This window comes from Myotis lucifugus, unplaced genomic scaffold (genome assembly GCF_000147115.1).
Source record: "Myotis lucifugus unplaced genomic scaffold, Myoluc2.0 scaffold_75, whole genome shotgun sequence".
Lineage (NCBI taxonomy): Eukaryota > Metazoa > Chordata > Mammalia > Chiroptera > Vespertilionidae > Myotis > Myotis lucifugus.
In genome coordinates, this window is record NW_005871123.1 from 4,069,485 (window position 1) to 4,095,902 (window position 26,418).

The 26,418-nt window shown below is 38.6% G+C and overlaps 1 protein-coding gene across 3 annotated transcripts in view; it reads left to right on the top strand.

Annotated features, from left to right (window-relative positions):
- The first annotated feature begins 6 nt into the window (after positions 1–6).
- VGLL3 (vestigial like family member 3) overlaps positions 7–26,418 on the top strand; it is a 52,442-nt gene continuing 26,030 nt past the window's right edge. Inside the window, exons 1-4 of one of the 3 annotated variants that reach the window (XM_014457399.2) lie at positions 84–175; positions 1,975–2,050; positions 13,111–13,396; positions 22,645–23,178. In XM_014457399.2, coding sequence (XP_014312885.1) covers positions 13,135–13,396; positions 22,645–23,178 — 796 coding nt within the window. In that variant the 5' untranslated portion in view covers positions 84–175; positions 1,975–2,050; positions 13,111–13,134. Of the gene's footprint in view, positions 176–1,974; positions 2,051–13,110; positions 13,397–22,644; positions 23,179–26,418 lie in introns of all 3 variants that reach the window. The other 2 variants (XM_006090548.2, XM_006090549.2) reach the window with 2 other exon arrangements.

Below are 26,418 nucleotides of genomic sequence, written 5' to 3' on the forward strand. Positions count from 1 at the left end.
CGCACGGATCGGCGGCGGCAGCTCGGGGACCGCCGCTGCCCCGGCTGCCATGAGTTGTGCGGAGGTGATGTATCACCCCCAGCCGTATGGAGCGCCCCAGTATCTGCCCAACCCTGTGGCAGCTGCAACCTGCCCCACAGCCTACTACCACCCGTCGCCCCAACCTGGCCAGCAGGTGAGTCACGGGCCGGGCAGCCAGCCGGGGGCGGGGGCGGGGGCGGGGGCCAGGGGCGCCGCGAGCGTCGGGCTGGGGCTTCGGCGACGTCCCGTGGGGGGCCGTGGCGCGGAGGATGCTCTGGGACCTGCGGAAGCGCCCCGAGCAGAAAGCGATCAGAAGAGAGGAGGCGAGGCTTCAGGAAGGGACGCGCGGGGGGCGGACGGCGGGGGCTGGAAGCGAGGCATTACCTGGCTGGGGGCTTCGGGGAGTGTGTCACCGGAACTCACAGGCGCCCCTCATAGCCACCCCAGCTCTTAGGGCTCAGTTCTCTGAAGCTCACCAAGGGCATCTGTCCTAGGAGTATGTGAGTAAACTTCCCTTAAACCAAATATTTTGTTTCTTTTGGAGAGGTTGAGTGTTTCAGGGTTTCCTTGATTGAGGGGATGAAATGTGTCCCTGACATCGATAGGGGAGGTAGCCTTACCTGGACGGTGAGCTCAGGGAATGGGGATTTTTCTGGTAGAACACGGTGTGGAGTAACGTCTCTCAAACGTTACTAGAACTTCTTTGCAGACTGTGTCTTCTTAAGACTACCACTTAGAGGACGGGGATTAGTCCCCAAGTTCCTCATTCACTTTTAAAAAAATTAAATGTATTTGGGTAACAATGGTTTAATAACATTAAATGTTGCAGCTGTACAGTTCTTTAATACATCATCTGTATATTGCCTCGTGTGCTCACCACCCAAAGTCTAGTCTCCTGTCACCATATATTTTACCCCTGTGCCCTCTTCATCCTCACCCCACCCGCATTCACCCTGCATTCCACCAAAGCACAGAGGTGTTAGAGTTCAGCCTGTTGGAAGTGTGGTGTGTGTGTGTGTGTGTGTGTGTGTGTGTGTGTCCTTCTGGCCAAGAGGTGCCTTGGATCAGGGTTCTCTACCATGTCGAGAGTGACTGAGAACGCTGTTGGTGAGAGGGGTCCGGGAGCCAGGGAGATGACATAGTCCTTCAGAAGGGAGAGTACGGCTCTGGGGAACTGGACACTCAGTACCCCTGGGTATTCCTCTCTGGACACCAGTAGAGTGTGTCAAAGCTTAGTTATGCTGCACAAGACACAGGCGAGTGCTGGCTCTGGGTTATAGCAAATCAGGATCTTCAGACCCTTAGGATTAGAGTGGGTTGATTTGGTGAGACTTAAAAAATACACTTATGAGGGAACTAGGTAAGGTTAGAAAATTACAATCCACTGAATTTATTGATTTGTTGTTTCTCAAGAACTATATGTTTTATGACAGTCTTAAGGGTTTGGCTCTTTAGTTAATCTGGCCTTTTAATTTCTATATATTTTTTTCCTCTGTCTCTTTGCTAGATTTGTAGTGCTATAGTGCTACTCTTTGGAAAGAAATCATAACTTCTGTTTAGAATTGAGGGACTGTGAAGTTCATCTGATTCGGAAAGGGTTCATGCCTCAGATTTTTCTGCCACACAATGAGGTTCGCAAGGACCAACTAAGACTACTTTCTTGCTATCATTTTTATTATTTAATATTCAGCAGGCTCAGCATCTCAGAGATTACTTTTGGGGAGGAGAATGGGAAAACATTTTGTAATTTGTGGTCAAGGATGACAGAGTAAAACATTTTGGTTATGCTGTTTGTCTTTCTTTGGCTTTAAATATAAAAGATATAAATAATGAAGAAAACCATTTAGTACAAGTTAGGGAGTGAGGCAAAGAGGTGCTGGAAGTCAGTGTCTGTGTTTAATAACACTGTCCTGGGTGACACACCCTTTCCTCCTCTCCTTGCGTCCATCGCAGGGACGGTAGAGGCCCTCAATTATCAGTTGGAATGTGGATGTGCAACAGACTAAGACTTTACTGAACATCCAGGAAGGTATTTTTCCCCTTAAAAAATAACTTGAATTAGTAGATGTGAATAAGGTTTTATTTTCTAGAGTTGTGAAAATAACCCCATTAAAATATGAAGAATCTGTGACCGGGGTTAGAACTATAATACTTTTTTTGAGCTAGACTTTAAAATTTAATAACAGAAAATTTATAAATTACAAGCCACAACATTTAGCTTTCAATAAGAAACAACTCCAGTCCTTTACCTAACATTTGCAATAGACCTGAGACTCAATCCCCAAATTTCATTCTTTTGCTAAGACTATCAATAAACTGAAGAATGAGCTCTTTCTGTTACCTGACTTGTCAACATTGGCAAGGGGCACATATTAGTAAATAATGACCAATTTCCACTGTACTTTGGAATTCTGTAGATCTTGTTTGAATAGATGTGTGGCTGAGTTGACCTAGATAACCTAGTTGAGAGATGTGCTTGCAAATTTTTATCTTGCTTTTACCAAAATGGCTTGTTCAAGATTAATTCTTTTTTTTAGTCAAGTAAAGAAACTATTTGCCTATAACTGGCTAACAAATGAAAAAGAGACTTGCTAGTATAACTATTGTTCTTTCACCGTCAGGAGTTTATTTTGATGACCTATATTTTCTATTGGAAAAAAGAGTAAATCAGGAAATTCTTATCAGGCTGACAGCATTTTTAGACTGTGTGGTGCGTGGGTGAAGTGGGACTGATACTGACTTGGCCCCAATGCAGTCATCTGAGAATACATATTTTGGTTGTTTTTGCATTCCATAAGGTTTTATCATTATTATCCATGAAGATCCTTTTCTCCGTACATGGGAAGTGACCCCTAATAACATCTTGCCTGGGAGACAAAAATAAGGGCTACTACTTCTACTGCATTTAAACTTTTGATTTGTTGAGGAGGAAAAAAAGGGGGGAAAAAGCAGAAAAAATGATAGAGTTATTAATAAAGTGTAATGATCATTAATAAAATGTTAGAAGACAGAGCACTGAAGTTTTATATGACTTCTGTATTCAGTTGTAGTAGTGTATCTTTGAACTGATTTTTTCTCAAATCTATATAGCTCTGAAGTTCTTGTAAATTGGTGTATACTTTAAAATGGTTCATTATGATGGATTTTTAAACATAGGTATATTTGTCCTCTTCATGTATGACCATATAGCTGAAAAAAAAAATTTGGAACACTAGAACTTCCTACTCCAGACATGTGTACTTTCAACTTTTTCCTAACAGCAGACATGTACACTTAAAATTTTAAGCTAAGGTTTTTATTGAACGTATACATTGTAGGTGGGTAATGGGTTAGTACTGTAAAGCCATAGCTAACTGCAATGTGTTACCTAGGTGTAGAGTAGGCTGAATGAATCCAAGTAATATGCAAATATGTCTGGGTAAATTGTATAGGCCCTGGCGTTCATTCCTAGAAACTGCATGGCTCTGCATAAATCTTGCCGTGTTCTCTGCAGAGTCAGGATTTGCCAAGAATGCTAAACTCCCTGGCCCACCATCTCTTTATAGCCTTACTACATCAGCCCCTCACATCTCATGAGAACTCTTGACTCAGTCTTTCGGCACATGCTCTGAAGGCAGGATGACACTGCAGAACATGTGTAGAGAGGAATGCGCTTGTATTCTAACAGTGACAGTAGGAACCAAGAAAAAAATTCAAAATATGTGTCAGGAAACATTGAGGGAAATGATCTGAAATCATAGATTCTCTTCATACCCAGTGGATTTCTCATCTTAAGTGCAGACAGTCTGTTGTTCTCTGACCCCGCCCCACCCTCTATAATAATGTTAACCTCGGGAAGATGCTTAAAGCAAAACTTTCAGAATTGTAGAATTCGTAGATGGGGTAGTGAAAGCTGAGAACAATAGCTACTTTTCTAATTGGACGTAGGAAGTTTTAACAATCAGACTTCGGGCTTCAAGTAAGAGCACGTTTACTCTGTCCTCTTCAAAGATGACAGTCACTGCATGCATCTTTCACTTGAAAGAATTCAATGCCCTTGGGAGGAACTCCAGTTATAAATTTGTAGGAGTTCAAACTCTTCCTCTGGACTCTGCCACCTCGGTTAAGTAATAAAACCTCTCTGAGATTTTGTTTGTCAGGGGGAAAAAACTGGAAAAACCTGCCTCAAGCCCTCCTTTTACAAACAGGAACATGGATAGTGATAGGACTCAGATGCCTGGCTAAATATCTCAAAGCTAATTGGTGACAAAATTAGAACCTTCAGAATTCCCTACTCCCCAATATAGCATCTTTCCACCATGCCATGCAGTATCCCAAGATTTTTTTTTTTTTGCTATTGCACAATAAGCTTATTCTTGTCTTTCGCGCTCCAAATCAACTTCTTGATAAAGAAGATTAATATGCAGTAGATTCTTTGGCCTTGGAGCTTGAAATTCTTTCCAAGTCCTTGGTAGTGTACTTTTTTAGTTTAGGCATTCCAAAGTCCTTTTGCAAGCATTTGTATTATGCTAATGACTTTTGCTATCCATGTTGCATCCTTTGTTGATGAGGTAGGATATCCACTTAGCAAATGAACATTTATTTATTTAAAATAATATGCAAGAAGTGGTATTAGCAGTCAGCTTTAAGTGCCTCATATTTCATTGCTATCCCAACATAAGTTTAGATTCATGAAGAAGAACGAATACAATTATATCTTAAGTAGTTTCAATACACAGTCCACTTATTTACGGTGCAGGATCTAATTTTTTTTGCAACTGTAAACAAGGACTTAAGTGGGTTTATAAGAATTCATCCAGGACTTTCTTTGAGAAAAAACAGCCCCTATAATTCCACACCACACAGATTTACTTGACTGCAGAGACTCAGGAGCTGAATGTGCCCCACAGTTTTATGCTCCCAATAACTTTGCAGCCAGAAGATTCAAAGCTAGAGAAGAAAATTAAACTTTAAAATAACTAACTGAACTGTTGTCTCTGGCAGTCAACCAGAATGAAGATTACAATACTGATAGTAAAGGCAGGCTTGAAATCTATAAAATCATTCGGAGTGATGGAAACCAAATGCCAGGACAAGGTAACGCTCTTTGAAAATTGAAGTGAAGGGTATTTTGGATAAATGCAAGGAAGCTCCACTTCACTGAGCACCTATTAAGTCTCATGATGTTGGGGTGGCAGGGACATGTCCCACACCAAAGGGAATGAGAGTGTTCAGAAGGTCGAACCACCTGTACACTGACTCTGGGCTATTACAGAAAAAACACTGAGCTTACCCCAATAGGCAGTATGTATATTTCTGTCTTATGTTTCTCTGCAAAGGGAATTTTCAGGGAGACTAAAAATATTATGCTCAGAATGCTTAAGGTAGATCCTAAAACAAATTTGTGAGTTAGATGACTATTATTCTAAAATTTGGGTGCTTAACCTGGATCAAATTCCCACAGGTCCTGTTTCCAGTTAGTGTAAAACAAAACAAAACAAAAAAACAGCCTGGCTGGTGTGGCTCAGTGGTTGAGCACTGACCAATGAACCAAAAGAGCACTGATTTGATTCCCAGTCAGGGCACATGTCCGGTTTGCAGGCATGATCCCCAGGAGGAGGGGTGCAGGAGGTAGCCAGTCGATGATGTTTCTCTCTCATTGGTGTTTCTATCTATCCCTCTCCCTTCCTTTCTCTCTCTCTCTCTCTCTAAAAACAAACAAACAAACAAACAAAAAACTAATACATCTAGTAATGGGAAATAGCTTAAGGTATCATTTTCATAAAAATATTGTCTTATGACCCAGTGATTCCACTTTCCCACTTCTGGGAATAAATTCAAAGAAACCCAAAACACTCATTTGAAAGAATATATGCACCCTTACGCTCATTAGAGTTATTTACAATAGCCAAGATTTGGAAGCAGCTCAGTTTCCCATCAATAGATGAGTGGATAAAAAAGCCGTGGTACATTTACACAATAGAATGCTACTTGGCCATAAAAAAGGATATCTTATCTTTTGTGACAGCATGGATGGACCTAGAGGGTTTTATGCTAAGTGATATAAGCCAGTCAGAGAGAGACAAGTACCATACGATTTCATTTATATGTGGAATCTAAGGAACAAAACAAACAAGCAAACAAAAAAAAAATAGAAACAGACTCAAAGATACAGAGACCAGATTGACAGTTTTCAGAGGGGAAGGGGTTAGAGGGCTGGGTCAAAAAGGTGAATGGATTAAGCAGTACAAATTAGTAGTTGCAGAATAACCACAGAAATGTGGATTGCAGCATGGAGAATATAGTCAATAATGTTGAAATAACTGGGTATAGGGCCAGGTGGGTGCTTGGGGCAGCAGGGGGACAAGTCTGTAGAGTACATGGTTTTCTAGCCATTTTGCTGTACATCTGAAACTGGTATGAAATGGTATTGAATGTAAGCTGTGGTTGGAAAATAATAAAAATCATTTTAAAGAGAAAAGAGAAAGAAACAAAAGCTCTCTGATACTTGAATATCAGTCTCTGGCAGATACAAGTAAAGGAAATAGTTGTGGGGGGGGGGTGCAAAACTGTGCCTTGAATCTTTCAAAACACATATCGTTAAGCAGCTGGTTTTCTGCTTTAACTATTCATTTAGGAAGACCCTAAGAGTGCCTTGAACCATTAGACCCAAACATCTGCTGCTAGAAAGAAGTCATAAATGCCATATTTATAGATAGTTCAGTGGATACCAGATTTATGCCAGTAATTTACAAGTGTGGTCTGAACTGGGGTAGCTGAACTATTTTTCACTTATCTCTTACTTTAATATAGGAAAGCAAAATGACCTAAAGTAAACAGGTGTCTTTTGCTCTTAAAAGTATGTTATTTTAGTATGCCAAAACACTTGTCCGTGTGGGACTTAGTGGGGGGCCTCAAAGGATGCATTATTTCTTGTTACTGTGAAGACAGATAAAAGAAGTGCCAAAACTAATTCCTAGGAATCGGGCTAGATGACCCATGTCTGGAAATGAATTAGTCTTCAATGGTCTGTAGGGTGTTTTTGGCTAGTGTCCTGCAAAATCAGATGAGGCAGCCAATGGAAGAAACAAAATTAAGTGTGAATTTTTCTAGAGCTCCAGCATGTTGCTTATTAGGATATAGAATTGGACCAGTTCTATAATATAATCAAGTCAAAATTCCTCATTTTCAGAAGAGGAAGCTGAGGGCCAGAGGGTTACCCAGACTCATGGACAAGTTTTGGTTAAATCCTTTCTCCTATTGCAGTCCTTCCTATGTGCTCCCTTCTCATCTAGCTTTCCTTAGAAACAAGAAAACAATTAGTAACTTACCTGACTTTACCTTCTTACTTTTCTTATTTTTAAATTTTTGAGTATTAGCTCCTTGAAGAAATAAAACAATTAGCCATATGAATAAGCTATAAGATTCCCTTTACTTTCTATTGCCCTTACAATGCTTTCCCAACTACAACTTTAGAGGCAGGCTATGACTTTGATCTTTGTGGCTCCAAGTCTATGCACTATTACTGACAAAATAGGAACTAATGGACAATTCAATGAATAACAGATATATCTTTAAAAACTGAAATCATGCCCTAAGTCTTATAATAGGTTTATACAAATATACCAGAAATTTATACATTGGAACTATTGTTTCATTCATAGTAGTCAGTTTGAGAGAGAACGCATACCTTCATTTTGTGATCGTTGCTTAAACAATTTTGGGAATGAAAATTTTGAAATTCTCTCTAAGCCTGTGGCATATTTTTTTGAACATGAATGGAAAATGTTCATTCTTGGAGGAGAGGGGTTTGAAAAAAAAATTGGTTTGATTTTTGATCATGACCAGAATCATTGAGAGGCAAGTGTGCTAAAAAATAGCTGATCATGTTAATATTATTTTTGGTTTGCTCCTTACAACTGTTAAGAACAAAACAAATTAAAAATAGCAAACAAATAGAATCTCAAGGTGTGACTGTGCTTCACAAACTGGCTCTGCTCACTGTTCCCAAAAAGATTTCCAGAAACATGGTCAGCAATTGCATTATCTATCTGACTGGTCAAGGGGACAATACATGTTTAGATATAGAAGTTCAGTTTCATCAATATACTAGTATATAATGAAGAATACTGCATTTCTTAATAGCCATACTTCCAATACATGTTTACTAATTGTTTTAATGTTATAGATAACTTTAGACTCCCCTTACTTAGCATGTGATGCCATGCTGACTCCGGGCATCTGTTTTCCTATTCAATTAAAATAAATATCCTATAGAGACTCATTTCCTGCTGTCTATTTTCTCTGTACATGCTTTGTAGGTAGTTAGAAGTAGGTTCTAGTTCTATCTCTGCTATTTAGTAGTTAGATGACCCTAGCCAAGTAATTCAGTTTTTGCATATGTAAATTGGGAATAATTATTCACAATGTGTTTGAGAGAGTTAGTCAAAAATATGAAAATTTGTGGCATATCTTCCTTCTCCTGACCCACCCACCCATAACCTGATTCCTCCTCTTCCAAATAGGCTAAGGATCAAAATTTCATGCCTGTCTGAGATATTTTTTAAAATCTGTTATTCAAGTGAATTCAGAAAAATATGATCAAAGAGCAATGTGCTATTTCTATGGACTTCACAATTTTGAAACAGTTACTTCTGGCTAGTGTTATAGGTTACTCTTATATACCCAAAGCATATTTTGGACATAAAATTGTTGCATTTAGAAAAGATAGCCAGTCGAAAGTAAAAAAAAAAAAAAAAAGAAGAAGAAGAAAAGCAAAAAGCTGTTTCAAAATATCCAATGATTCATTAAAATACTTTTGTTTCCTTAGGAAAAAAGTTTCCACATATGCACAGTAATCATTTGGCTTTTCTTAGGCTTAAGCCTTGGGGAGTTAGTGGTATTTGGCTCCTGACATGGAAGTCTTTCTCTTGTCAGACAAACCCTTTCCCCTGCACATTCCTGTGCAAGTTTGTTTCTGTTGCGCCTGATGGCAGGCTGCGAGGTGGCTGGGTACGGTTTGCACTGCCCAGCCGCCTCCTTCACACCGCTGCTTTAACCTCTTCCTGAGTTAGTCTTAGCTCTGTGGCTATTAACTTGCTCATTGTTTCTCTTTACTTGAGTGTCATTTTACCTGGACAATAGCCATTACTCTGCGATGGAGACGAGCCAGTTAATGTGCATTAAATAAACCAGCTTGTAGTTTTTGAAGTCCCTTTGGATGGGTTCTTTATTTTTGCTAACCATTCTTCAGGGTTTCATAAGAAGAGCAAGAACATTTCTGAGAGATTTGACTCTTTTTAGGGAATGATTGTGCGTTTTGAGAAAAATATGAGCTAGATTGCTTTTCAATGTTGTTTCGAGAAATCTAGGTTTTGATGATTTGAGATTTATTCTCAACATTTTGAACTTTCTATATTCTCAAGATAGAAGATAACACTAAGAAAGTTTCATTCCAGGGAACAAACACCAAAGTGATACGGAAAAGTGCACACGAGTAACATAGTTTTAAAAAAGGGCAAATAATTGATTTACAGTCTAACTTAGACTCTAAAGCATAGGTCATGGAAAGTAGCTGAGGCTGGAGTCCATGCAGAAGAATATTAGGATGTTGTGAATGTCAGCATATCGATCAATTGCTGTTTAGATTCTGTTCTGTTTTCTTCATGCTCAGACTCAGTGTTTGAAAAATGTATGCAAATTAAATGTTAGCATTTTAGGTAGCTATCAGGCCATTTGGATACTTTAGAATTTTCCCTTTAAACATTGATGTTGGTGGTAAGGCTATAAAATGTGTGTGTGTGTGTGTGTGTGTGTGTGTGTATTGTAAATGTAAATGTTTAAACTGATTCACTCTAATTTGTGAAAATTGCCCCAATTTTAATATGAAAAATGTATAAGAGGGAATGAATGATAAGTATTCCTCTTTTACTCCTTATTGGTAAATATGTCATAGGCTCCTTTTCATTTTTTTTGTTTGATAGTCTCCAGTCAAATTTAAGTAATTAGTAGACCTGCCTTAAAGAGTTGGGAGAATAATAACAAAAAAAGAAGTATATTTTATAATAGTTCCAAAAATTTTTACTTACATAGAGGAGTCAATGTAGACATTTTAGTAGAATCACAGGTGTTTGCATATCAAAAGGAATCATATATTAGTATATAGTCATATAAATGCATATGTGCATAGGCAGACATATTACATTTATATGATATATAAAAATATAGGGAATCAATGTGTCCATCAACAAAAGAATGATTTTTAGAAAATAGATTAATAAAAGGCATTATGATAGGGTAGCAGATTTTGCTCATTTTTTCCCATTTTATATTGAAAAGTATGTCATTTTTAGATTTATTTATTTGTATCCAGCCATTCAACAATGGTTTAAAAAGGAAAACATAAAATTAGTTTGCAATGATCAAATTCTACCATTTTAAATAAATAGTAAATGTATACACTAAATTTAACTACCATCAATTAAAAAATTAAAAAATATATTATTGGTATAGGTCATAATACTCCACTACATTTATATTAGGATTTGCAATTTAAACATTTTTACGTATGTACCAATTTAGTTTTATTTCATCTCATAATTGATTGCTAATTGGGATAAAGTAACGCATTGCCTTCTTTGGGTAATTAACACAGCCAGGATGAAAACAAATGAAATAACTGTGAAACTCAATTCTCACAAACTAAGGCTGAACTGGACATTAACAGAAAATTAAAATCAACTTCATAGATAATAATGAACTCTTGTGGACAGTGAAGCTACTCTGTAGATTAGTTTTACTTTCCTTCCCATATAAAAACTGCTTCTTTCTAATATGCCAGAGAATTAGGCAAAGAGTGTGTGTATATGCTTAATGTGGTATGACTCCGAGTAAATGCACATGTGCCCAGAGAAACAGGACTGTGATTTGACTAACAAATCATAATATTCATTTAATTTTATAACAGAATTTAAAGTTAGGAGTAACTTTAGAGGTCATTTAGATCAATCCCCTCACTTAATATTTTTTATTTATTGATTGATTTTAGAGAGAGAGGAAGAGAGAGCAAGATCGATTTGTTGTTCCTCCCACTTATGTTTTCATTGGTTGCTTCTTGTATGCACCCTGACAGAGGATTGGACCTGTAATCTTGGCATAGCGGGACCATCGGTCCCTCATTTTATATATAACTTATGCTACTGTGGTGTTTTTACTAATGGAGTTAGCTATAAACATGTTCAAATCTGTGCAAAGAGACTATAAGAAATATAACCACTCAATCATTACAACCATCTATTCAGCAGCAGAACATATACACTCACAAGGAATGAATTATCTACTTATCAATAGATAATCAAAGTGCTAATTATATTGATACATATTTTAAACAAAAAATCAATACACATATTTATAAATACACATATTTATAAATAGCAGCCCCAAAATAACAAGCAGTTGGTCATAATATACCTGAACATTTCAGGACTTACCTCATGCAAGAACAACATATTCACTGCTAGGGGAAAGAGTTTAGTTTATTGAATGAAGCATTTATAATTTGTGGCTACAGATTTTGAAGCTTAGAAACATAAGAGTTGGAGTTAGGTGTTGTGATAACATTTGTTATAAAAACTCAGTGATTAGTGAGTTTTCTAGAATGATTTATTTTTTCTACTCACATTTATTTTCCAGCATGCATTTTTTTCTGAAATTAAAAACATAGTATGACAAAGGATCAAGTTTTACAGGTATATAGATGACTCAGTGATTAGTGAGTTTTCTAGAATGATTTATTTTTTCTACTCACATTTATTTTCCAGCATGCATTTTTTTCTGAAATGTTGATAATAAAAGTAATGTGTGTTCGATGACAAATGTTTGGAAATACTGAAAAGCAAGAATAAGAAAATAACAACGAAATTTATAATCTTCAGCATTATCTCCTTATATCTAGTTCACATTAAAGTTGTTGATAATAAAAGTAATGTGTGTTTGTTTTTCAATAAATTTCCACCTTTGCTAAAAAAAAGAAAATAACAACGAAAAACTTACCAGACAGAAAAACAATACAGAATACATTTTGGCAATTTTTATTCTCACAGTAGATACCCCTCCCCTGCTCTTCTCCATCACATACATGTACACACATATGTAAATCTGCATATTTTTATTACACATTCTGACTCCACCACTTACATGCTCGGTGAGCTTTGGCAGTTCACTTCTCTGTGCCTTTGTTTCTTCATGTTTAAAATGTGGAGAATAGCAATAACTGCATTATAGAATTGTAAGGATTAAGTGGGGCAATTAATAAGTATAAAGTTTTGTAAGTGTCTGGCATAATATTTTAACTATTAGTATCACTATTATTATATGTTTAAAAATGTGTTAATCATCCAAATGTTCTCATTTTTATTTGAAAGCCACACTAGCCATTGCTAGCATCTTGTATTATTTTCTGTAAGCCACAACAATACCCTTTTTCCCTCTATGATAATGGTGGTAAGTGGAACATCTGAAAAATATGTTCCATGCAAAATGGATCTTCACACAGACTTATTTTGTCATTTTAGTTTGATTTTTGAGAAATGAGTTGGGCACATCTGCCAAATCCTTTTATAAGATGCTACATTCCTGTTTTTATTTTAGTTTATTTCATTTATGGAAAGTTCTTTTCTTCTCCACCCCACCCTCAGATAATTAGGCCTCCATCCCCCATTTCTCCATGTCCCAAACTATAGTTGCCATACGTTAAATGTTTAAAATAAAAAGTGGAAGAAAAACGGGGAAGGAATCTGTCTTTGTTTGTTTGTTTGTTTGTTGTAAAGTCATCCTTCTTTTGGTATATCTAGATTAACAAAAAACTTTCACACTCTGGAAATATATAATTTGATAAAGGACTTCAATTTTTCTTCTAAATTTGAAGTATATGTTTTTGAGGGTGGGAAGGAGAAGGTTGGTTTGGGGAAGGGAATAATGGGGTAAAGCAGATGAAGAATCAGTTTAAGAACATATGTTAATATATATATATATTTTTTAATTGAAAGGTTAAATAGTTAATGCTTTTTTACAAACTGTCTTTGATACTGTGTTTTGTTTATTCCATCCCAGAAAAAGTTAGCGGTATACAGCAAGATGCAGGACTCTCTGGAAGTCACCCTTCCCAGCAAACAAGAGGAGGAGGAGGAGGAGGATGAGGAGGAGGAGGAGGAGGAGAAAGACCAGCCTGCCGAGATGGAGTACCTTAACTCTCGCTGTGTCCTTTTCACTTATTTCCAGGGAGACATTGGGTCAGTAGTGGATGAACACTTCTCAAGAGCTTTGGGCCAAGCCAGCACCCTCCATCCAGAATCTGCCATTACAAAAAGCAAGATGGGGCTAACCCCCCTATGGCGAGGTAAGAATTTAAAAGCAGATGTTCTCCGGGGCCCTGTCTCTGTTTCGCAACTGCCTGTACCAGTTTCCAGCTGGAGATTTGCCCCTGAAGGACGGATATCCACTTGCTTTTTAATTTTTAAGGACAGCAAGGAATTTCTTTCAGACAAACAGCTGGATCAGTTTTGTCACATGTGGAATGCAGGGTTGGAAAAGATGCAGTCACACCCCTTAAATTCCTCATGGAAAATAGTGATGCAACCAGCCGGAGTTTATAGTGGCCGGATCTAGCTGCGAGGCACCATTCCTTAAGCCCCCATGGCCCAATTTGGATGTCTAAATAACAGGCGTGCCTGGATCAGCTTTTAAAAATTAGCTCTTGCTCATTCCACTAGGTGCTACGTGGTGACATAGCAGAGATCTGAGTCTGGCCCAGGAATACCAACTTTGAAAGCCGTCTCTGTTTTCTCGATAGCTTTCCCTGTCCTGCTTTGTTGTGTATTAACTCTTTGTCCTGTACAATCCAGACATTACTGACTATATCTACATGGTTTGGACCTTGGTGAAGTAAAACAATAGATTGGGCATTCTCTTCTTTATTTCTCTCTGTATAGAGGTCACAGAGGTGTGTTTGAATCTGATTGCTAGCTCACTGAAAATTGTTGGATGACATCTTAATTGGGATAATTACAAGGCTAGAGAAAAAAATAATACATCATTCCAATGGTAGTTTTAGAGAAATGTGTTATGGACTTTTTTTCTGAACTCACTAGGTTATTTGAAGCATCTAGTCAAATGGTTCTCAAAGTGTGGTTTCCAGGATGAGGAACATTGGCCTCACATAGGAGCTGATTAGAAATGCAGGTTCCTGGACCACACCCCAGACCTACTGAACCAGAAACTCAGGGGTAATTTGTGTTTTAACCAGCCCTCCCAGTGATTCAGATGCAGGCTCCCATTTGATAATCATTGATTGGGGCCTGTTATAAACACAGATTGCAGGTCACCTAACTCAGTCCTACTGAATCAGTGTTTCTAAAGGAAGGCTTTGGGAATCACACTTTAACAAGTGCTGCAGGTGATCCTATGATGAGGAAAAGCTACCTGTGGTTGGGGCAGGTGAGAGGTGGTGAGTGGTTGGTCTCCTCTCAGCATCAGAGGAATGGTTCTGCTCCTTTGTAGGGGAGATTTTGGCCATATGAAATTGCTGGGCCTGATCTGTAGATAGGATGACACCTCCCTCCCTCCCTCCCTCCCTCTCTTCCTGTAAATAAGAAGAATACTAAGATAAGCAGTGACTATAACCAGAAGGAGGACTACAAATTCAAGTGACTGAGTCTTGACAGAGATGGATTGGGAATCATAACTGCTTATTTGATTAATACATATTACAGACTTCCCAAAGAACTGAGATCTTAGTCCTTGGAAACATAAGATGTTACGTAACCAACCAATGTTCTTCTTGATAGTACATGATGAATACACTTAATAACTTGGAAAGGGTAAAAATAAGAAAACTTTAATGAATTAGCTGACTTTAATAGTTTGTTATATCAATAATAGATCCTATCAGGATATTTTTTCCTAGGAGAGTAATAAATACAGTGCCTATTTCTTTTAGAATACTGGCATAGGCAACCCTAGTAATCATTTAACCTGGGATGCAGGAACCAGAGCCCAAAATTATAGCTATATGTGAGCGTGATTGTCTATACTATAGTATTATAACTAGAATAGTTTTAAGTGAGGTATAGTATATATGCAAAAACTCTACAGTTCAGTGTTTTTTCTGTAATATGCATGACTGAATAGAGAAGGCATTTGGGCAGATATCAAATTTCAGTATAGAGAGGGTAAATAAGGTAATGTTTTAGTAACTATTGTTACAGTTTTCTTGGCATTATTTTAAATTTGGCTTTCAAATCTATCTCCTCTTTTATTCATTGACTTACACAGCACATCTTTATTAGGGTCTTACTATGTTCTAGGTAGAAGGGCTATATCAGTGCACGAAGAGTCTAAGGCTCTACACTCATGGAGCTTATTAGTGAAAGAGACAGGTAACAAATGTGCAGTGGAACCCAAGGGAATTAGGGTAATAATAGATGTTCTCTCTAAGACCATTATATTTGAGCATATATCTGAAGGAAGAAAGAGTGTTCTGCACCACATGAATATCCAGGGGAAGATTATGTGAGGCAGAGGGAACATCCAGTGCGAAGACCCTGAGTAAAGACTGCATTTAGAATGTTTAATGCAAAGTAAAATGCTGGTGGGTGTGGAATGCAGTGAAAAGTGAGAGGCAGAAACAAGAATCTTTAGAGTTGTTTATGTCAGTTTACCAGAGTAGCACAGGCAAACACACTGTGCTCTTTGACTTCCGTTTCTCCATCTCGCACTAATTATTTCCCTAACACTTGGGATAATGCATTTCTATAAGGAAGATCTGGGATAAATATGAATTGAATGATTAAGTGACTGACTTAGATAAACCAAGTTCATACCATGTACCCCAGATTAGAAAACAAAAGTGTCCTCAATGGAGAATTTATTAGCAATATCTTGTATGAAATCATTGATTACAGTTTTGTTATTTGTAAAATAAGGGGGTTGAATTAAGTGAGTACTGAAATCTTTTCTCTGTAAAGTTCTGTGATTTCAGATGTATTATTTACTTCCCATTTGTGAATAGAACTTTGCCATCGTTGTTTCTAGTTGTGATTCCGTTGTTTCTAGTTGTGATTCAGTCATTTTTAGATAAACCAAACATAACTTGGATACAATTCATAGATTCACAAAATAAAGGTTTAGAAAATAATATCTTAAAAAGAGGTATAATAAATTGAGACCCCATGTCTAACAAAGAGAGTTATGGGGAGTTTTGGATTAATTGCCTAAGTCATACAGGTTTGGTTAATGCAGTCTTTGGGTTCTATTTGTTTTGGGTTTAAGTTTGGGCTTTCTTACTGTCTGGTCAATGTGATTTGGAATTAATTACTTAAAATCTCTCTGGGCTCAGTTTTGCCTATATAATATGTGTTTATTGATATCCATTTCCTGGGGTTATAATAAATAGTTTTTAATAATGTGTGTGGAGAACTTGGCATAGGGCTTGATGCAAGGAGCTAACTGAAGGTCAGGTGCATTTTCTCTTTTTCTTGTGTCCACTCATTTTGCACATAAAACACAAACCTTGGGTCTTTATACAGAAAAATTGTGTCTAGAAGTTTGTATTTCTGGCAAAAGCACAGTGTGTTGGACATAGTAGGTACTCAAGGCTATTGACAGCGTTGCTGGCCATTGTGGTAATACTTTATGCAGGAGCTGCTGACCAGCTGCATTAAATTATAGGGTCTAATTTATGGCATGAAATTTTTACAGTGCCACACAAGTGCTATAGTGCTACAAAGGAATTTAAAACTGAATTATGTTTGATTGCAGAATATATTACACAGTAAATCTTCAGGCAAGAATAGAATGTCAGCTAATAATGGAATAATGTTTATACTTTGTGTATCTTGATGGTGTGAGGAAAGTCCTGTTTAGGTGTTTTGCAGCTGTTAGGCAAACAATTGACAAGAAATATTTGTATTTTGGCATGATATAATATCAATTCTTTCATATTTCACTACACATTCTAGCAGAGATTGAATAAGGCATCTCAGTTAAGAAAATCTAATGAATCCCATTGTCCCCTTATCCCCATCCAAATAGAAACATCAGCTTCAAATGTCTATGTATTGATCTCAGTGCCCCAATAATATTACAGAAGGTGTGTGTGTGTGTATGTGTTTGTGTGTGTGTGTGTAGGAAAGGGGAGACGTTAAGTTGAGCCACAGCAAAACAAATCACTGATTTAAAAACCATACTGAGCCCGGCCAGTGTGGCTCAGTGGTTGATCATCGACCTATGAACCAGGATATCATAGTTCAATTCCCAGTCAGGGCACATGCCCGGATTGTGGGCTCAATCCCCAGTAGCAGGCGTGCAGGAGGCAGAAAATCGATGATTCTCTCTCATCATTGATGTTTCTATCTCTTTCTCTCTGAAAGCAATAAAAATAGATTTAAAAAAGAAAAAGAAAATTATGCTGAATAGTAACATATTTACTGACATCTTTTCTTACTGTAGCGGCAAAGCAATTGTTGCTTGATTGATCTAGTAGTGTGTGCTTGGAGCAACTCATTCTGGCCGGAAAGACCTCTCTAAATGAGTAATAACTTAAAACAGCAAAAGGGCGAGGGGGAGAAGAACTGGTTTTCTGAGCCACTGAGGCTGGGAAGGAGAAGGGGGAGCCAGATCTCCAGAAGGCCCTGCTGGGACGTGTAGTGGGACGTGTAGAGCAGGCACATGGAAGGAAAGTGCAGTCTGAGGTGCCTCCAAAGAGTGTGGTGTCTGCTGTTACCTTTGAATCTCTTATTTTAGAGTCACAAGACCCATTTTGAGCTACTCTCGAACAAAGTAGATAGAGGGCAATGTTTGGAGATAATGGTAATGCCTAATTCCCGCCTGACAGAAAGCATTGGAACACATGTCCTTTCACCTCTGACCCAACAATTTATTTTCATGGGAAGCAGGACGAGAGGATGGGAATTAAATTATAGGGAGGACCCTTTAGGTTGAAAATGCGGTAGCATTTTTTTTCACTGAGATTAATAAAAAGATAAATGCTACCTTTTAACATTGCTGTTTTAAGTCAATATTTGTTCTAAAAATATGTTTTCTGAATGTTTTTAAGATAATTTGATAGTGGTCCTATAGCATTTTATTGTCCCATTTTCCCACTTAATATAGTTCTTTTTCCAAAATTAAGTGATACAGTACTTAATTAAAAAAATAAATGTTGAATTTTCTCTTGCTTATATTGTTTGCCCTTAGATTTTTTTAAAGAGACATTTAGAGTTAACGTAAAAAGTCTCCCAGCTACTATGAATTGAAAGAATCATTTGATGGCCCACATTAAATTCTTCTATATTTCTAATATATATTTCGGGTATAAGTCACACAGTGAAGTTACTGGGTATATTTTGGGTGGGTTGTAGTGGATAATGTATCACGTTTGTCATTTTGTTGTTTAGGAATAAGGGTGTGTGTGTGTGTGTGTGTGTGTGTGTGCGCGCGCGCATGTAGTATTTTTCAATCCCAAATGCAAGCTGAATCAATGTACAGATTTTTGTACGTGTCAGATTGTCAGTGTTAACATCATCCAACTGTCAAGTAACACTGATCCCACAGTCACCCTGGAGAGTTAACATTGTTCAGTCTGAATTGCCTCCACTAACCTGAAAAGTAATATTGCATGGAAATAGCTCATACAGTTTCTCATATGCTTTTTCATCCAACAAATGTGGCTGTGATTAAGTTCTTGTGAGCAAAGACTCACGTAATGAAAAAAAATTTACATATATATGAAATAAGTACACTGATTCCCAGGCATGAAAAGAAGCATGTCATCTGTTTCTTTGTATCAAGATTTTTTCTTAACAATCAAGATAGCCAATAGTGGTTTTGAAGTTTAGACTTGTCCTTATATATTTTCTATTCAGTATCATTTCATTTACTTGTAAAATGTAACATTGTTTTTGAAACGGCTGCATATTATACTAATCTCAGGAGACATACCAACTGGGAAAATACTAAGTTGCTTCTAATTTTATTTTTCCCTAAGGCATTTTAAAGCTTTGTTCAGACTTTATGAAGTGCATTTTTAAAAATAGAGTTTCAGTTTCAATGACAATGTGTTCACTAATCACAATACAATACTTCCTAAATAGGACAAGATTTTTGGTAAGGAATTTGTTCATTATTCACATTTGTACATGTATATCCAAAATGCTTAGGCATCTATAAAATAAAATTGGGCCCATGTACATATAAATGAAAAGAAATAAAAGGAGAGCAGCCAGAGAAATGACATATACTCTCTGTACTTTGGATATTTTAGTGGTGGCTTTTACTAAGGAACTCTATCTCTGGCACACACCCACGGGTTGGGTTCAGCAATGTTTATATAGGATTTTGGCCTCACTAGGAGACGACGGTTACGAGTAGAATGAAGGATTTGGTACCAAAGATTGGATCTACGAGAGCAAAATGGCAGATTGGTGGTGGCAAAGCTGCATGTATGATGTAAGGAGCCTCTATAAACTCCTTGTATGGGTTTTAAACTTTACACATTGACAGCTTCCATTGTGGGTGTGAGAGAAATATTCCATAATGAGCCTCACTTAAGGCAAATTGAATTTTCTTCTCACAGCTTATGCAATTTTCTTTCTTGTCATTAGCAGCTATTTTTCATATGTCAAAGAAGACCATTCTTAAATAAAAGGTATATGCTCCAGTGCCAGGAAGTTTGATTTTAAGTGCTATTTTCTGATGGATTGTGGTTGTGACAAAACAAATTCACTCAATGGGGAGTTTGCCAGGACTGTTCGAAGACTTGAAGAACGGCGCCCACTTCTATCCTTTGCCTTTGGAAGACTGATATTTCCTAGGTTTCCCAAGGGAGTTGAGGTCCACGGAGATTCTGTGGGGGAGAGACTTGATTGTGAGACAGGACTCTGTCCGTCCATAGGATGGATGGAGTGAATGATGAACGCTCTGAGCAGACGGGAGAGAGTGGGAAAGTTTGCAGTGCTAGTGCCACAGCCTTTAGGGAGGTTAGAGAAAGGAAATGTTTGAATACCACAGCAATATCCTCATTATGTTAGTCAAGTTACAGATGTGGTGGTTGATTCACATTATACAAGCTTTCCCTGAAGTTAAACAAACAAACAAACAAACTGGCCTGGAAATTTATGAAGTGAGAACATGGATATGTCAGATTTCTGAATGCTTTTATTTCAGAGTAGTTCTTAGGACAGTGATGGCGAACCTATGACACGCGTGTCAGAGGTGACATGCGGACTCATTTTTTTGGTTGATTTTTCTTTGTTAAATGGCATTTAAATATATAAAATAAATATCAAAAATATGTCTTTACTATGGTTGCAAATATCAAAAAATTTCTATATGTGATATGGCACCAGAGTTAAGTTAGGGTTTTTCAAAATGCTGACATGCCGAGCTCTAAAGGTTTGCCGTCACTGTCTTAGGATGTCCTTTATTCAATGGAAAGATCTTGCAAGTTTTTTTTGTTTTGTTTTGTTTTGTTTTTGTTTGTTTGTTTTTCTTGTTTGTGTGTGTGTGTGTGTTTGTACCTAGTATAAAAATACTGTCTTACTTTACAAGCATGACTAATATTCTAAGCAACCTTATCTTAATCTATAGATAGAAATAATTTATAGGCCACTTTACAGAGTGATAGAAGTATGGAGTCAGAAGATATTTAGAATTTTCATTCAAGTGCCTCAGACTTTTAGTAGAAGACTGAGCCACAGAGAGGTCAACAGATCCTTTGGGGTCATAAAATGAGATAGGATTGCCCTAGTCAGTTTGGCTCAGTGGTTAGAGTGTCAACCTATGGACTAAAGGGTCTTGGGTTCGATTCTGGTCAAGGGCACATACCTCGGTTGTAGGCTTGATCCTTGGCCCCAGTAGGGGCACATGCAGGAGGCAACCAATCCGTGTGTCATTTTCACATCAATGTTTCTCTGTCTCCCCACCTCCTTTCCACTCTCTCTAAAAATCAATGGAAAAAACTATCCTCAGGTGAGAATTAACAACAACGAAAACAAATAAAAATGAGACAGGATAAGAACTGAGTGCTAGTTTTCTGACTGAGCTCTCTAGACTCCCAATCCAGTGCTCACTCGTTCCCACCACACCATGGGCCACAGGCTCCCACTGGTGGTGTAAGTCTTCCTAAATGGAGATCCGACTATATCACTCTCCAGATTAAAGCCTTTCAAAGCTCAGTGACCTTCTCAGGACAGCACCCATATTCAGTACATGGCTGGCAAGGTCATACCCATCTGTGCCCTTCTTGGATCCTCGTCTAAATTTTTTCCACCCTTTGCCCACAGAACTCTTTTTAATCCTTCAAATGGCACTTTGCATGTATAGGGTGTGTGTGTGTGTGTGTGTGTGTGTGTGTGTGTGTGTGTAATTTTTGGTCTTTTTTTCACATAATTTTTTATTTGCCTAAAACACTCTTCACTACTTCTCCCCAAGGCTAGCCTTACTCTTCCTTTCAATTTAGCTCTCTCTTTCTTAGGCTTCCAGGCCCTCGCTCTGTGCGTTCCTTTATGAGAGCACCTACCATGTCACATTGCATGTGCGATTTATTGTCTGTCCTCTATCAGGTTGTGATTAAAAATGACATCTCTTGACCATCTGTGTTTGGTACGTAGTAGGTCTTCCATAAATATGTTACGAGGATTGAGTGGAGAAAGTGAATTGAAGCGGAGTCGGGGAAGGTTATCACTATTATTTTCCCTTCCCAACACCTTCTCAAATCCATCACTCCTCCTTAAATCTTGATTTCCACAGGATCTTCACCAAAATCTAATGTTCAGGTTATAGTGACAAGTGTGCCCTCTTGTGGCACAGTTATGAAGACTGCTGGCCATCCAGGAGGCAGGCTACCTGTTTCAAAGCTCGTTTTCCTACTGGCCAGCTGTGAAGTCTTGGGCTTCTTACCTGCCTCGATTTCCACATGGATAAAATGGGAATAACAGTAACAACAAGATAACAATAACTACCTGAAGGGAGGATTCGTTAAGATCATCCATGGAAACTGTTGGAAATTTGGTCACTATCCTTAAGTGTTAGCTATTACTCTTATAGACTCTCAGAACTCCACAGAAAAAAATAAGCTTAGAATACTCTTTCTGATGGAAAATGAGTGTCAGTGAGCATAATTAAATGCAACCTTGTTTCCATTTGTTTCTTTCAGCATTAAAATGTTTAGTTTGAATGAAAATTATATTTGCATTTAAAGGAAGTTAGTAAGCACCATCATTTCCAACCTACTCGAACATCATCTATGGCATACGTTTTCTTTACCTAGGACTAAGGACCTAGGATCTTTGCTCAGACTTGGTGGCAGCAAGTCACTCAGGAGGAAATGAAGCTTTTCAATCCCAACTTGGAGACCTTAATATCAATTGTGACTGCATAAACTGCACAGACTAGGGCGGGGGGGACTCAACACCGTGAACCCTGCGGTTGATGTGGCCTGGGAGCTCAGAGGCTCACCTAGTCTCAACCCACCTGTGTGGGGACTGAAAGTGCATCCTGATTAGTCTGCTATACAATATTGGACATGTGGAGGCAAGTCTCTCCCAGAATGGAATCTTATGTAAATAATTTATTTTTCTGTCTTCTCAGACAGCTCAGCTCTCGCAAGTCAGAGGAGTAGCTTCCCGACTTCCTTTTGGACCAGCTCTTACCAGCCCCCTGCACCCTGTTTAGGGGGAGTTCATCCTGATTTCCAGGTCACTGCACCCCCTGGCACCTTTACCACAGCGGACCCCAGTCCCTGGCCGGGACATGGCCTGCACCAGACTGGCCCAGCCCCTCCCCCTCCTGCGTCTGAGTCTTGGCACTACCCTTTGGCATCTCAGGTGAGCCCATCCTACAGCCACATGCATGATGTGTACCTGCGGCACCACCACCCCCACGCTCACATGCACCACCGGCACCACCACCACCACCATCACCACCACCACCCTTCTGCTGGCTCTGCCCTGGATTCATCCTACGGGCCCCTGCTGATGCCATCAGTGCGAGCAGCCAGGATTCCTGCTCCCCAGTGTGACATCACAAAGACAGATCCGACGACAGTCAGCACTGCTACCTCAGCGTGGGCCGGAGCCTTCCACGGAACTGTGGACATAGTGCCAAGTGCGGGGTTTGATACAGGTGAGCTGGGGGAACTCCCCCTTTTCATAAGAGAAAAAGTTAGGAAATAAATATTTAAAAGAGGGGATGTTCTAAGTACCTTGAAATATTTTTTTCTTATGTGTAAAGTTAAGCTTTGCCAATATGCTTATAGAACCTAACCGTTTGCAATAATTCCTGCATCCCTACAGAAACTGGTGTGAGTAATTCATGGAGTACAGTCTGAGGAAGCTAGTGATATGTTCCTTTGGACTGGAATCTTTGGTACTTTATGTTTATAAAGTATTGAGCATATTCTCTAAATCTCCCTCCTCTCTGTGCTCTATGCTATGTGCAATGCCTAATAGAATCACAAATAGTATGCTTCAGTCATTTTTCTTTCTTTTCTTTTTTGTTAGGTCTTATTTATGGTTTATAAAACAAAACAAATTGCCTCCTGGAATGTAGTCCATGGTCCACTCTTTTGAAAAAGATTAGGGGATGTATTTTTTAAAAAACTGTATTTTTCTTCCCTTTTTTGCCCTTTTGTCCCCCCCTTTCTCCTCCTCACTTCTCTCTCTTTCTCTCTCTCTCTCTCTCTCTCTCTCTATCTCTCTCTCTCTCTCTCTCTCTCTCTCTATAAAACTACTATAAAGTTTATATTCAACAGACTTATAAAAATGGTAAGGGAAATATTTATTCCTAGAGTATTCAGCTCCTCTGGAATTCACTGGTTCTGAAGGTCATGGTGTTAAATGTTTGAGCTTGGTTTTTGGACGAGACTGTCATATTAATAGTATTAATAGTTCTGAGTTCACAAAATCATAGGCTTCAGAAGCTAAAAAAGGACCCATCAAATCAGTGATTACATCCCCAGAGTCTACATTCCAAAGTCACCCCCTTCACCTCCAGTCCCAGGTTCTTCCCCTGGAACATTTTGGGACACATTAGAACTTTCTTTCCAGAAGTTTAGAGAAAGTCACTCTTTCCTTGTTGTTTTTTCTGTAGTATGCAGGGTCTTTAACCTGAGTGCTGGTTCACAGAAGAGAACCCCCCAGAGGAATGGATGCCCAGCATCAAGTGGCATTCACTCTGACGGGAGTGGAACAGTCCAAGCTTGGCTATTGCTTCTGCACTGAGCTTTCCAATGTTGGTCCGTGCCTGGCCCCATCTAGTTCAGCTTCCTATTGAGTCTCTGGTTCAAACTGCTTTCCTAAGAAACTGTCAGGGGACTTGGTTCTCTCTCTCTCTAGGAGAAAAGAATGTGGTGGGGCTAACAACAGGCTTCCCTTCTTTCTTAGCCGCATACTAGCAGGATGAAGGCAACTCTTGAGTTGTTGGATGCCTGGGGCCAGATCTGAGTAGAGTTCCAGTTTGGTAGCTGCGATCCTGAGTTGCCAATTTCTGGAGGCTCTTTCCTATTATCCTTCCGTGGTACCTGCATGGCCACACTTAATGCCTTTAGTAGGCAAAAAGGATGTTCTCTCCTTTCTTAGTCACTTTGGGCTGCTATACAGAATACCATACTCTGCGTGGCATAAACAGCAAACATTTAGTTTTCATAGTTCTGGAAGCTGGAAAGTTCAAGGTCAAGGTTCTGGCACTTTCAGTGTCTGGTGAGGGCCCACTTTCTGGTTCACAGACTCTGTCTTCTCAATGTGTCCCCAGATGGCATAAGAGACAAGGGAGCTCTCTGAAATCTCTTATAAGGGCACTAATTCCATTCATGAGGGTTCTGCCCTCATGACCTCATCACCTACCAAAGCTCCCATCTCCTAATACTAGCACACTGATCATTAGGATTTAACCTATGAATTTTAGGGGGACAAAGACATTCAGTCCAAAACATCCCCTCTGTGCATTCTAGAGCATAAAGACCGAAAATGGTGTGATTGCTTGTTGCTCTCTCTTTCTAATTGTCTGTCACCTGTTACCTACTTTTGTAGTTGTCAACTTTGGGCTGTGAGAAGAATTGGGTAGCAGTCTTGCTATGATTATGTTTAATTGCATCGTAGTTGATTCTACAGGGATCTCTGGAGCCCAGATGGCTTTTTATAATTGTCCTGCCTTAAGTCGAGGTGGATGGGCTTTTTTTATACCTGCATTGACTGGTTATTGGATGGTTTTGCCTATTGAAAGGGGAAATGATGTTAGGCAAGATGGCTTTATTCAGCTGAAGGTAATTCCCAAAGAGAGAAACAGCTGAAAGTCATGAGCTGACAACAGAGGGGAAATGAATGTTTTAACATGGAATGGGGACGGATCAGTGGCCCATCACAATATCCATTATAGGGGGACAAAAAAAGAGTAGTAGCTCTTCTTCCACTTCTCTCACGACTTATTAAATAACAGAAGTTTCTGTGTAATAGGCCCAAGCTAGGGAAGTAGGTTAGTTGAGAAGAATGAGACATAGGTTCCTCTATCCAATCTATAAAACATTGACTGATTGTGCAGCCCAAAACAGTGGCTCAGCTCAGGACTCAGCACCAATGTCGGGTGGCTACCAAGCGGCTGAGGGAACAGCCTACATTCAGGTGAGACAGCTGTGAAACTTCTCATAACCCAGGTACATTCCATTAGGAAAGAAATTAATGCAACCATTTTGAAAGCAATTTGGTTATGGATATGACATTTTCATCAGTAGGGGAAAGGTTTAATAATGCTAGGTGCATTTTTATTTTGCAGTCATCTGTAGGAAACCTGGAAGGTTGAACATAATATAAAGCTTAATGACTAAAGAAAATTTTAGAGTATCATGTATGATAAAACCCAAGGGTCAGCAAAAATTTTCTGTAAAGGGGCCTGATAGAAATATTTAATGCTTTACAGGATCATACTGTCTGTCACCACTACTCAGCTTTGCTTTTACAGTGTTGAAGCAGCCACAGAGACTTAACTAAATGAGGATGGCTGTATTCTCATAAAACTTTATTGATGGACACTGAAATTTGAATTTTGTATACTTTTAATGTGTCATCAAATACTACTTTTGATTCCCTTCTTCCTTGATCATTTAAAAATATATAATCCATTTTTCCATACTTAGCTCATGAGCTATGTATATAAACAAAAAATGGGCCTGATTTGGCTTATGAGCTGTAGCTTTCTGACCCCTATATAATCCCATGTGTGTAATTTTTATCTATCCACACAAGCTCATGCGCACGCGCACACACATACACATTTGCACCTTGCACTTCCTCAATTAAAATGATCTGAGTATATGCCCCTAGTTTATGATTGCTTATTAGTATTAGCAATCATTAAGTGGGCCTGATTGGC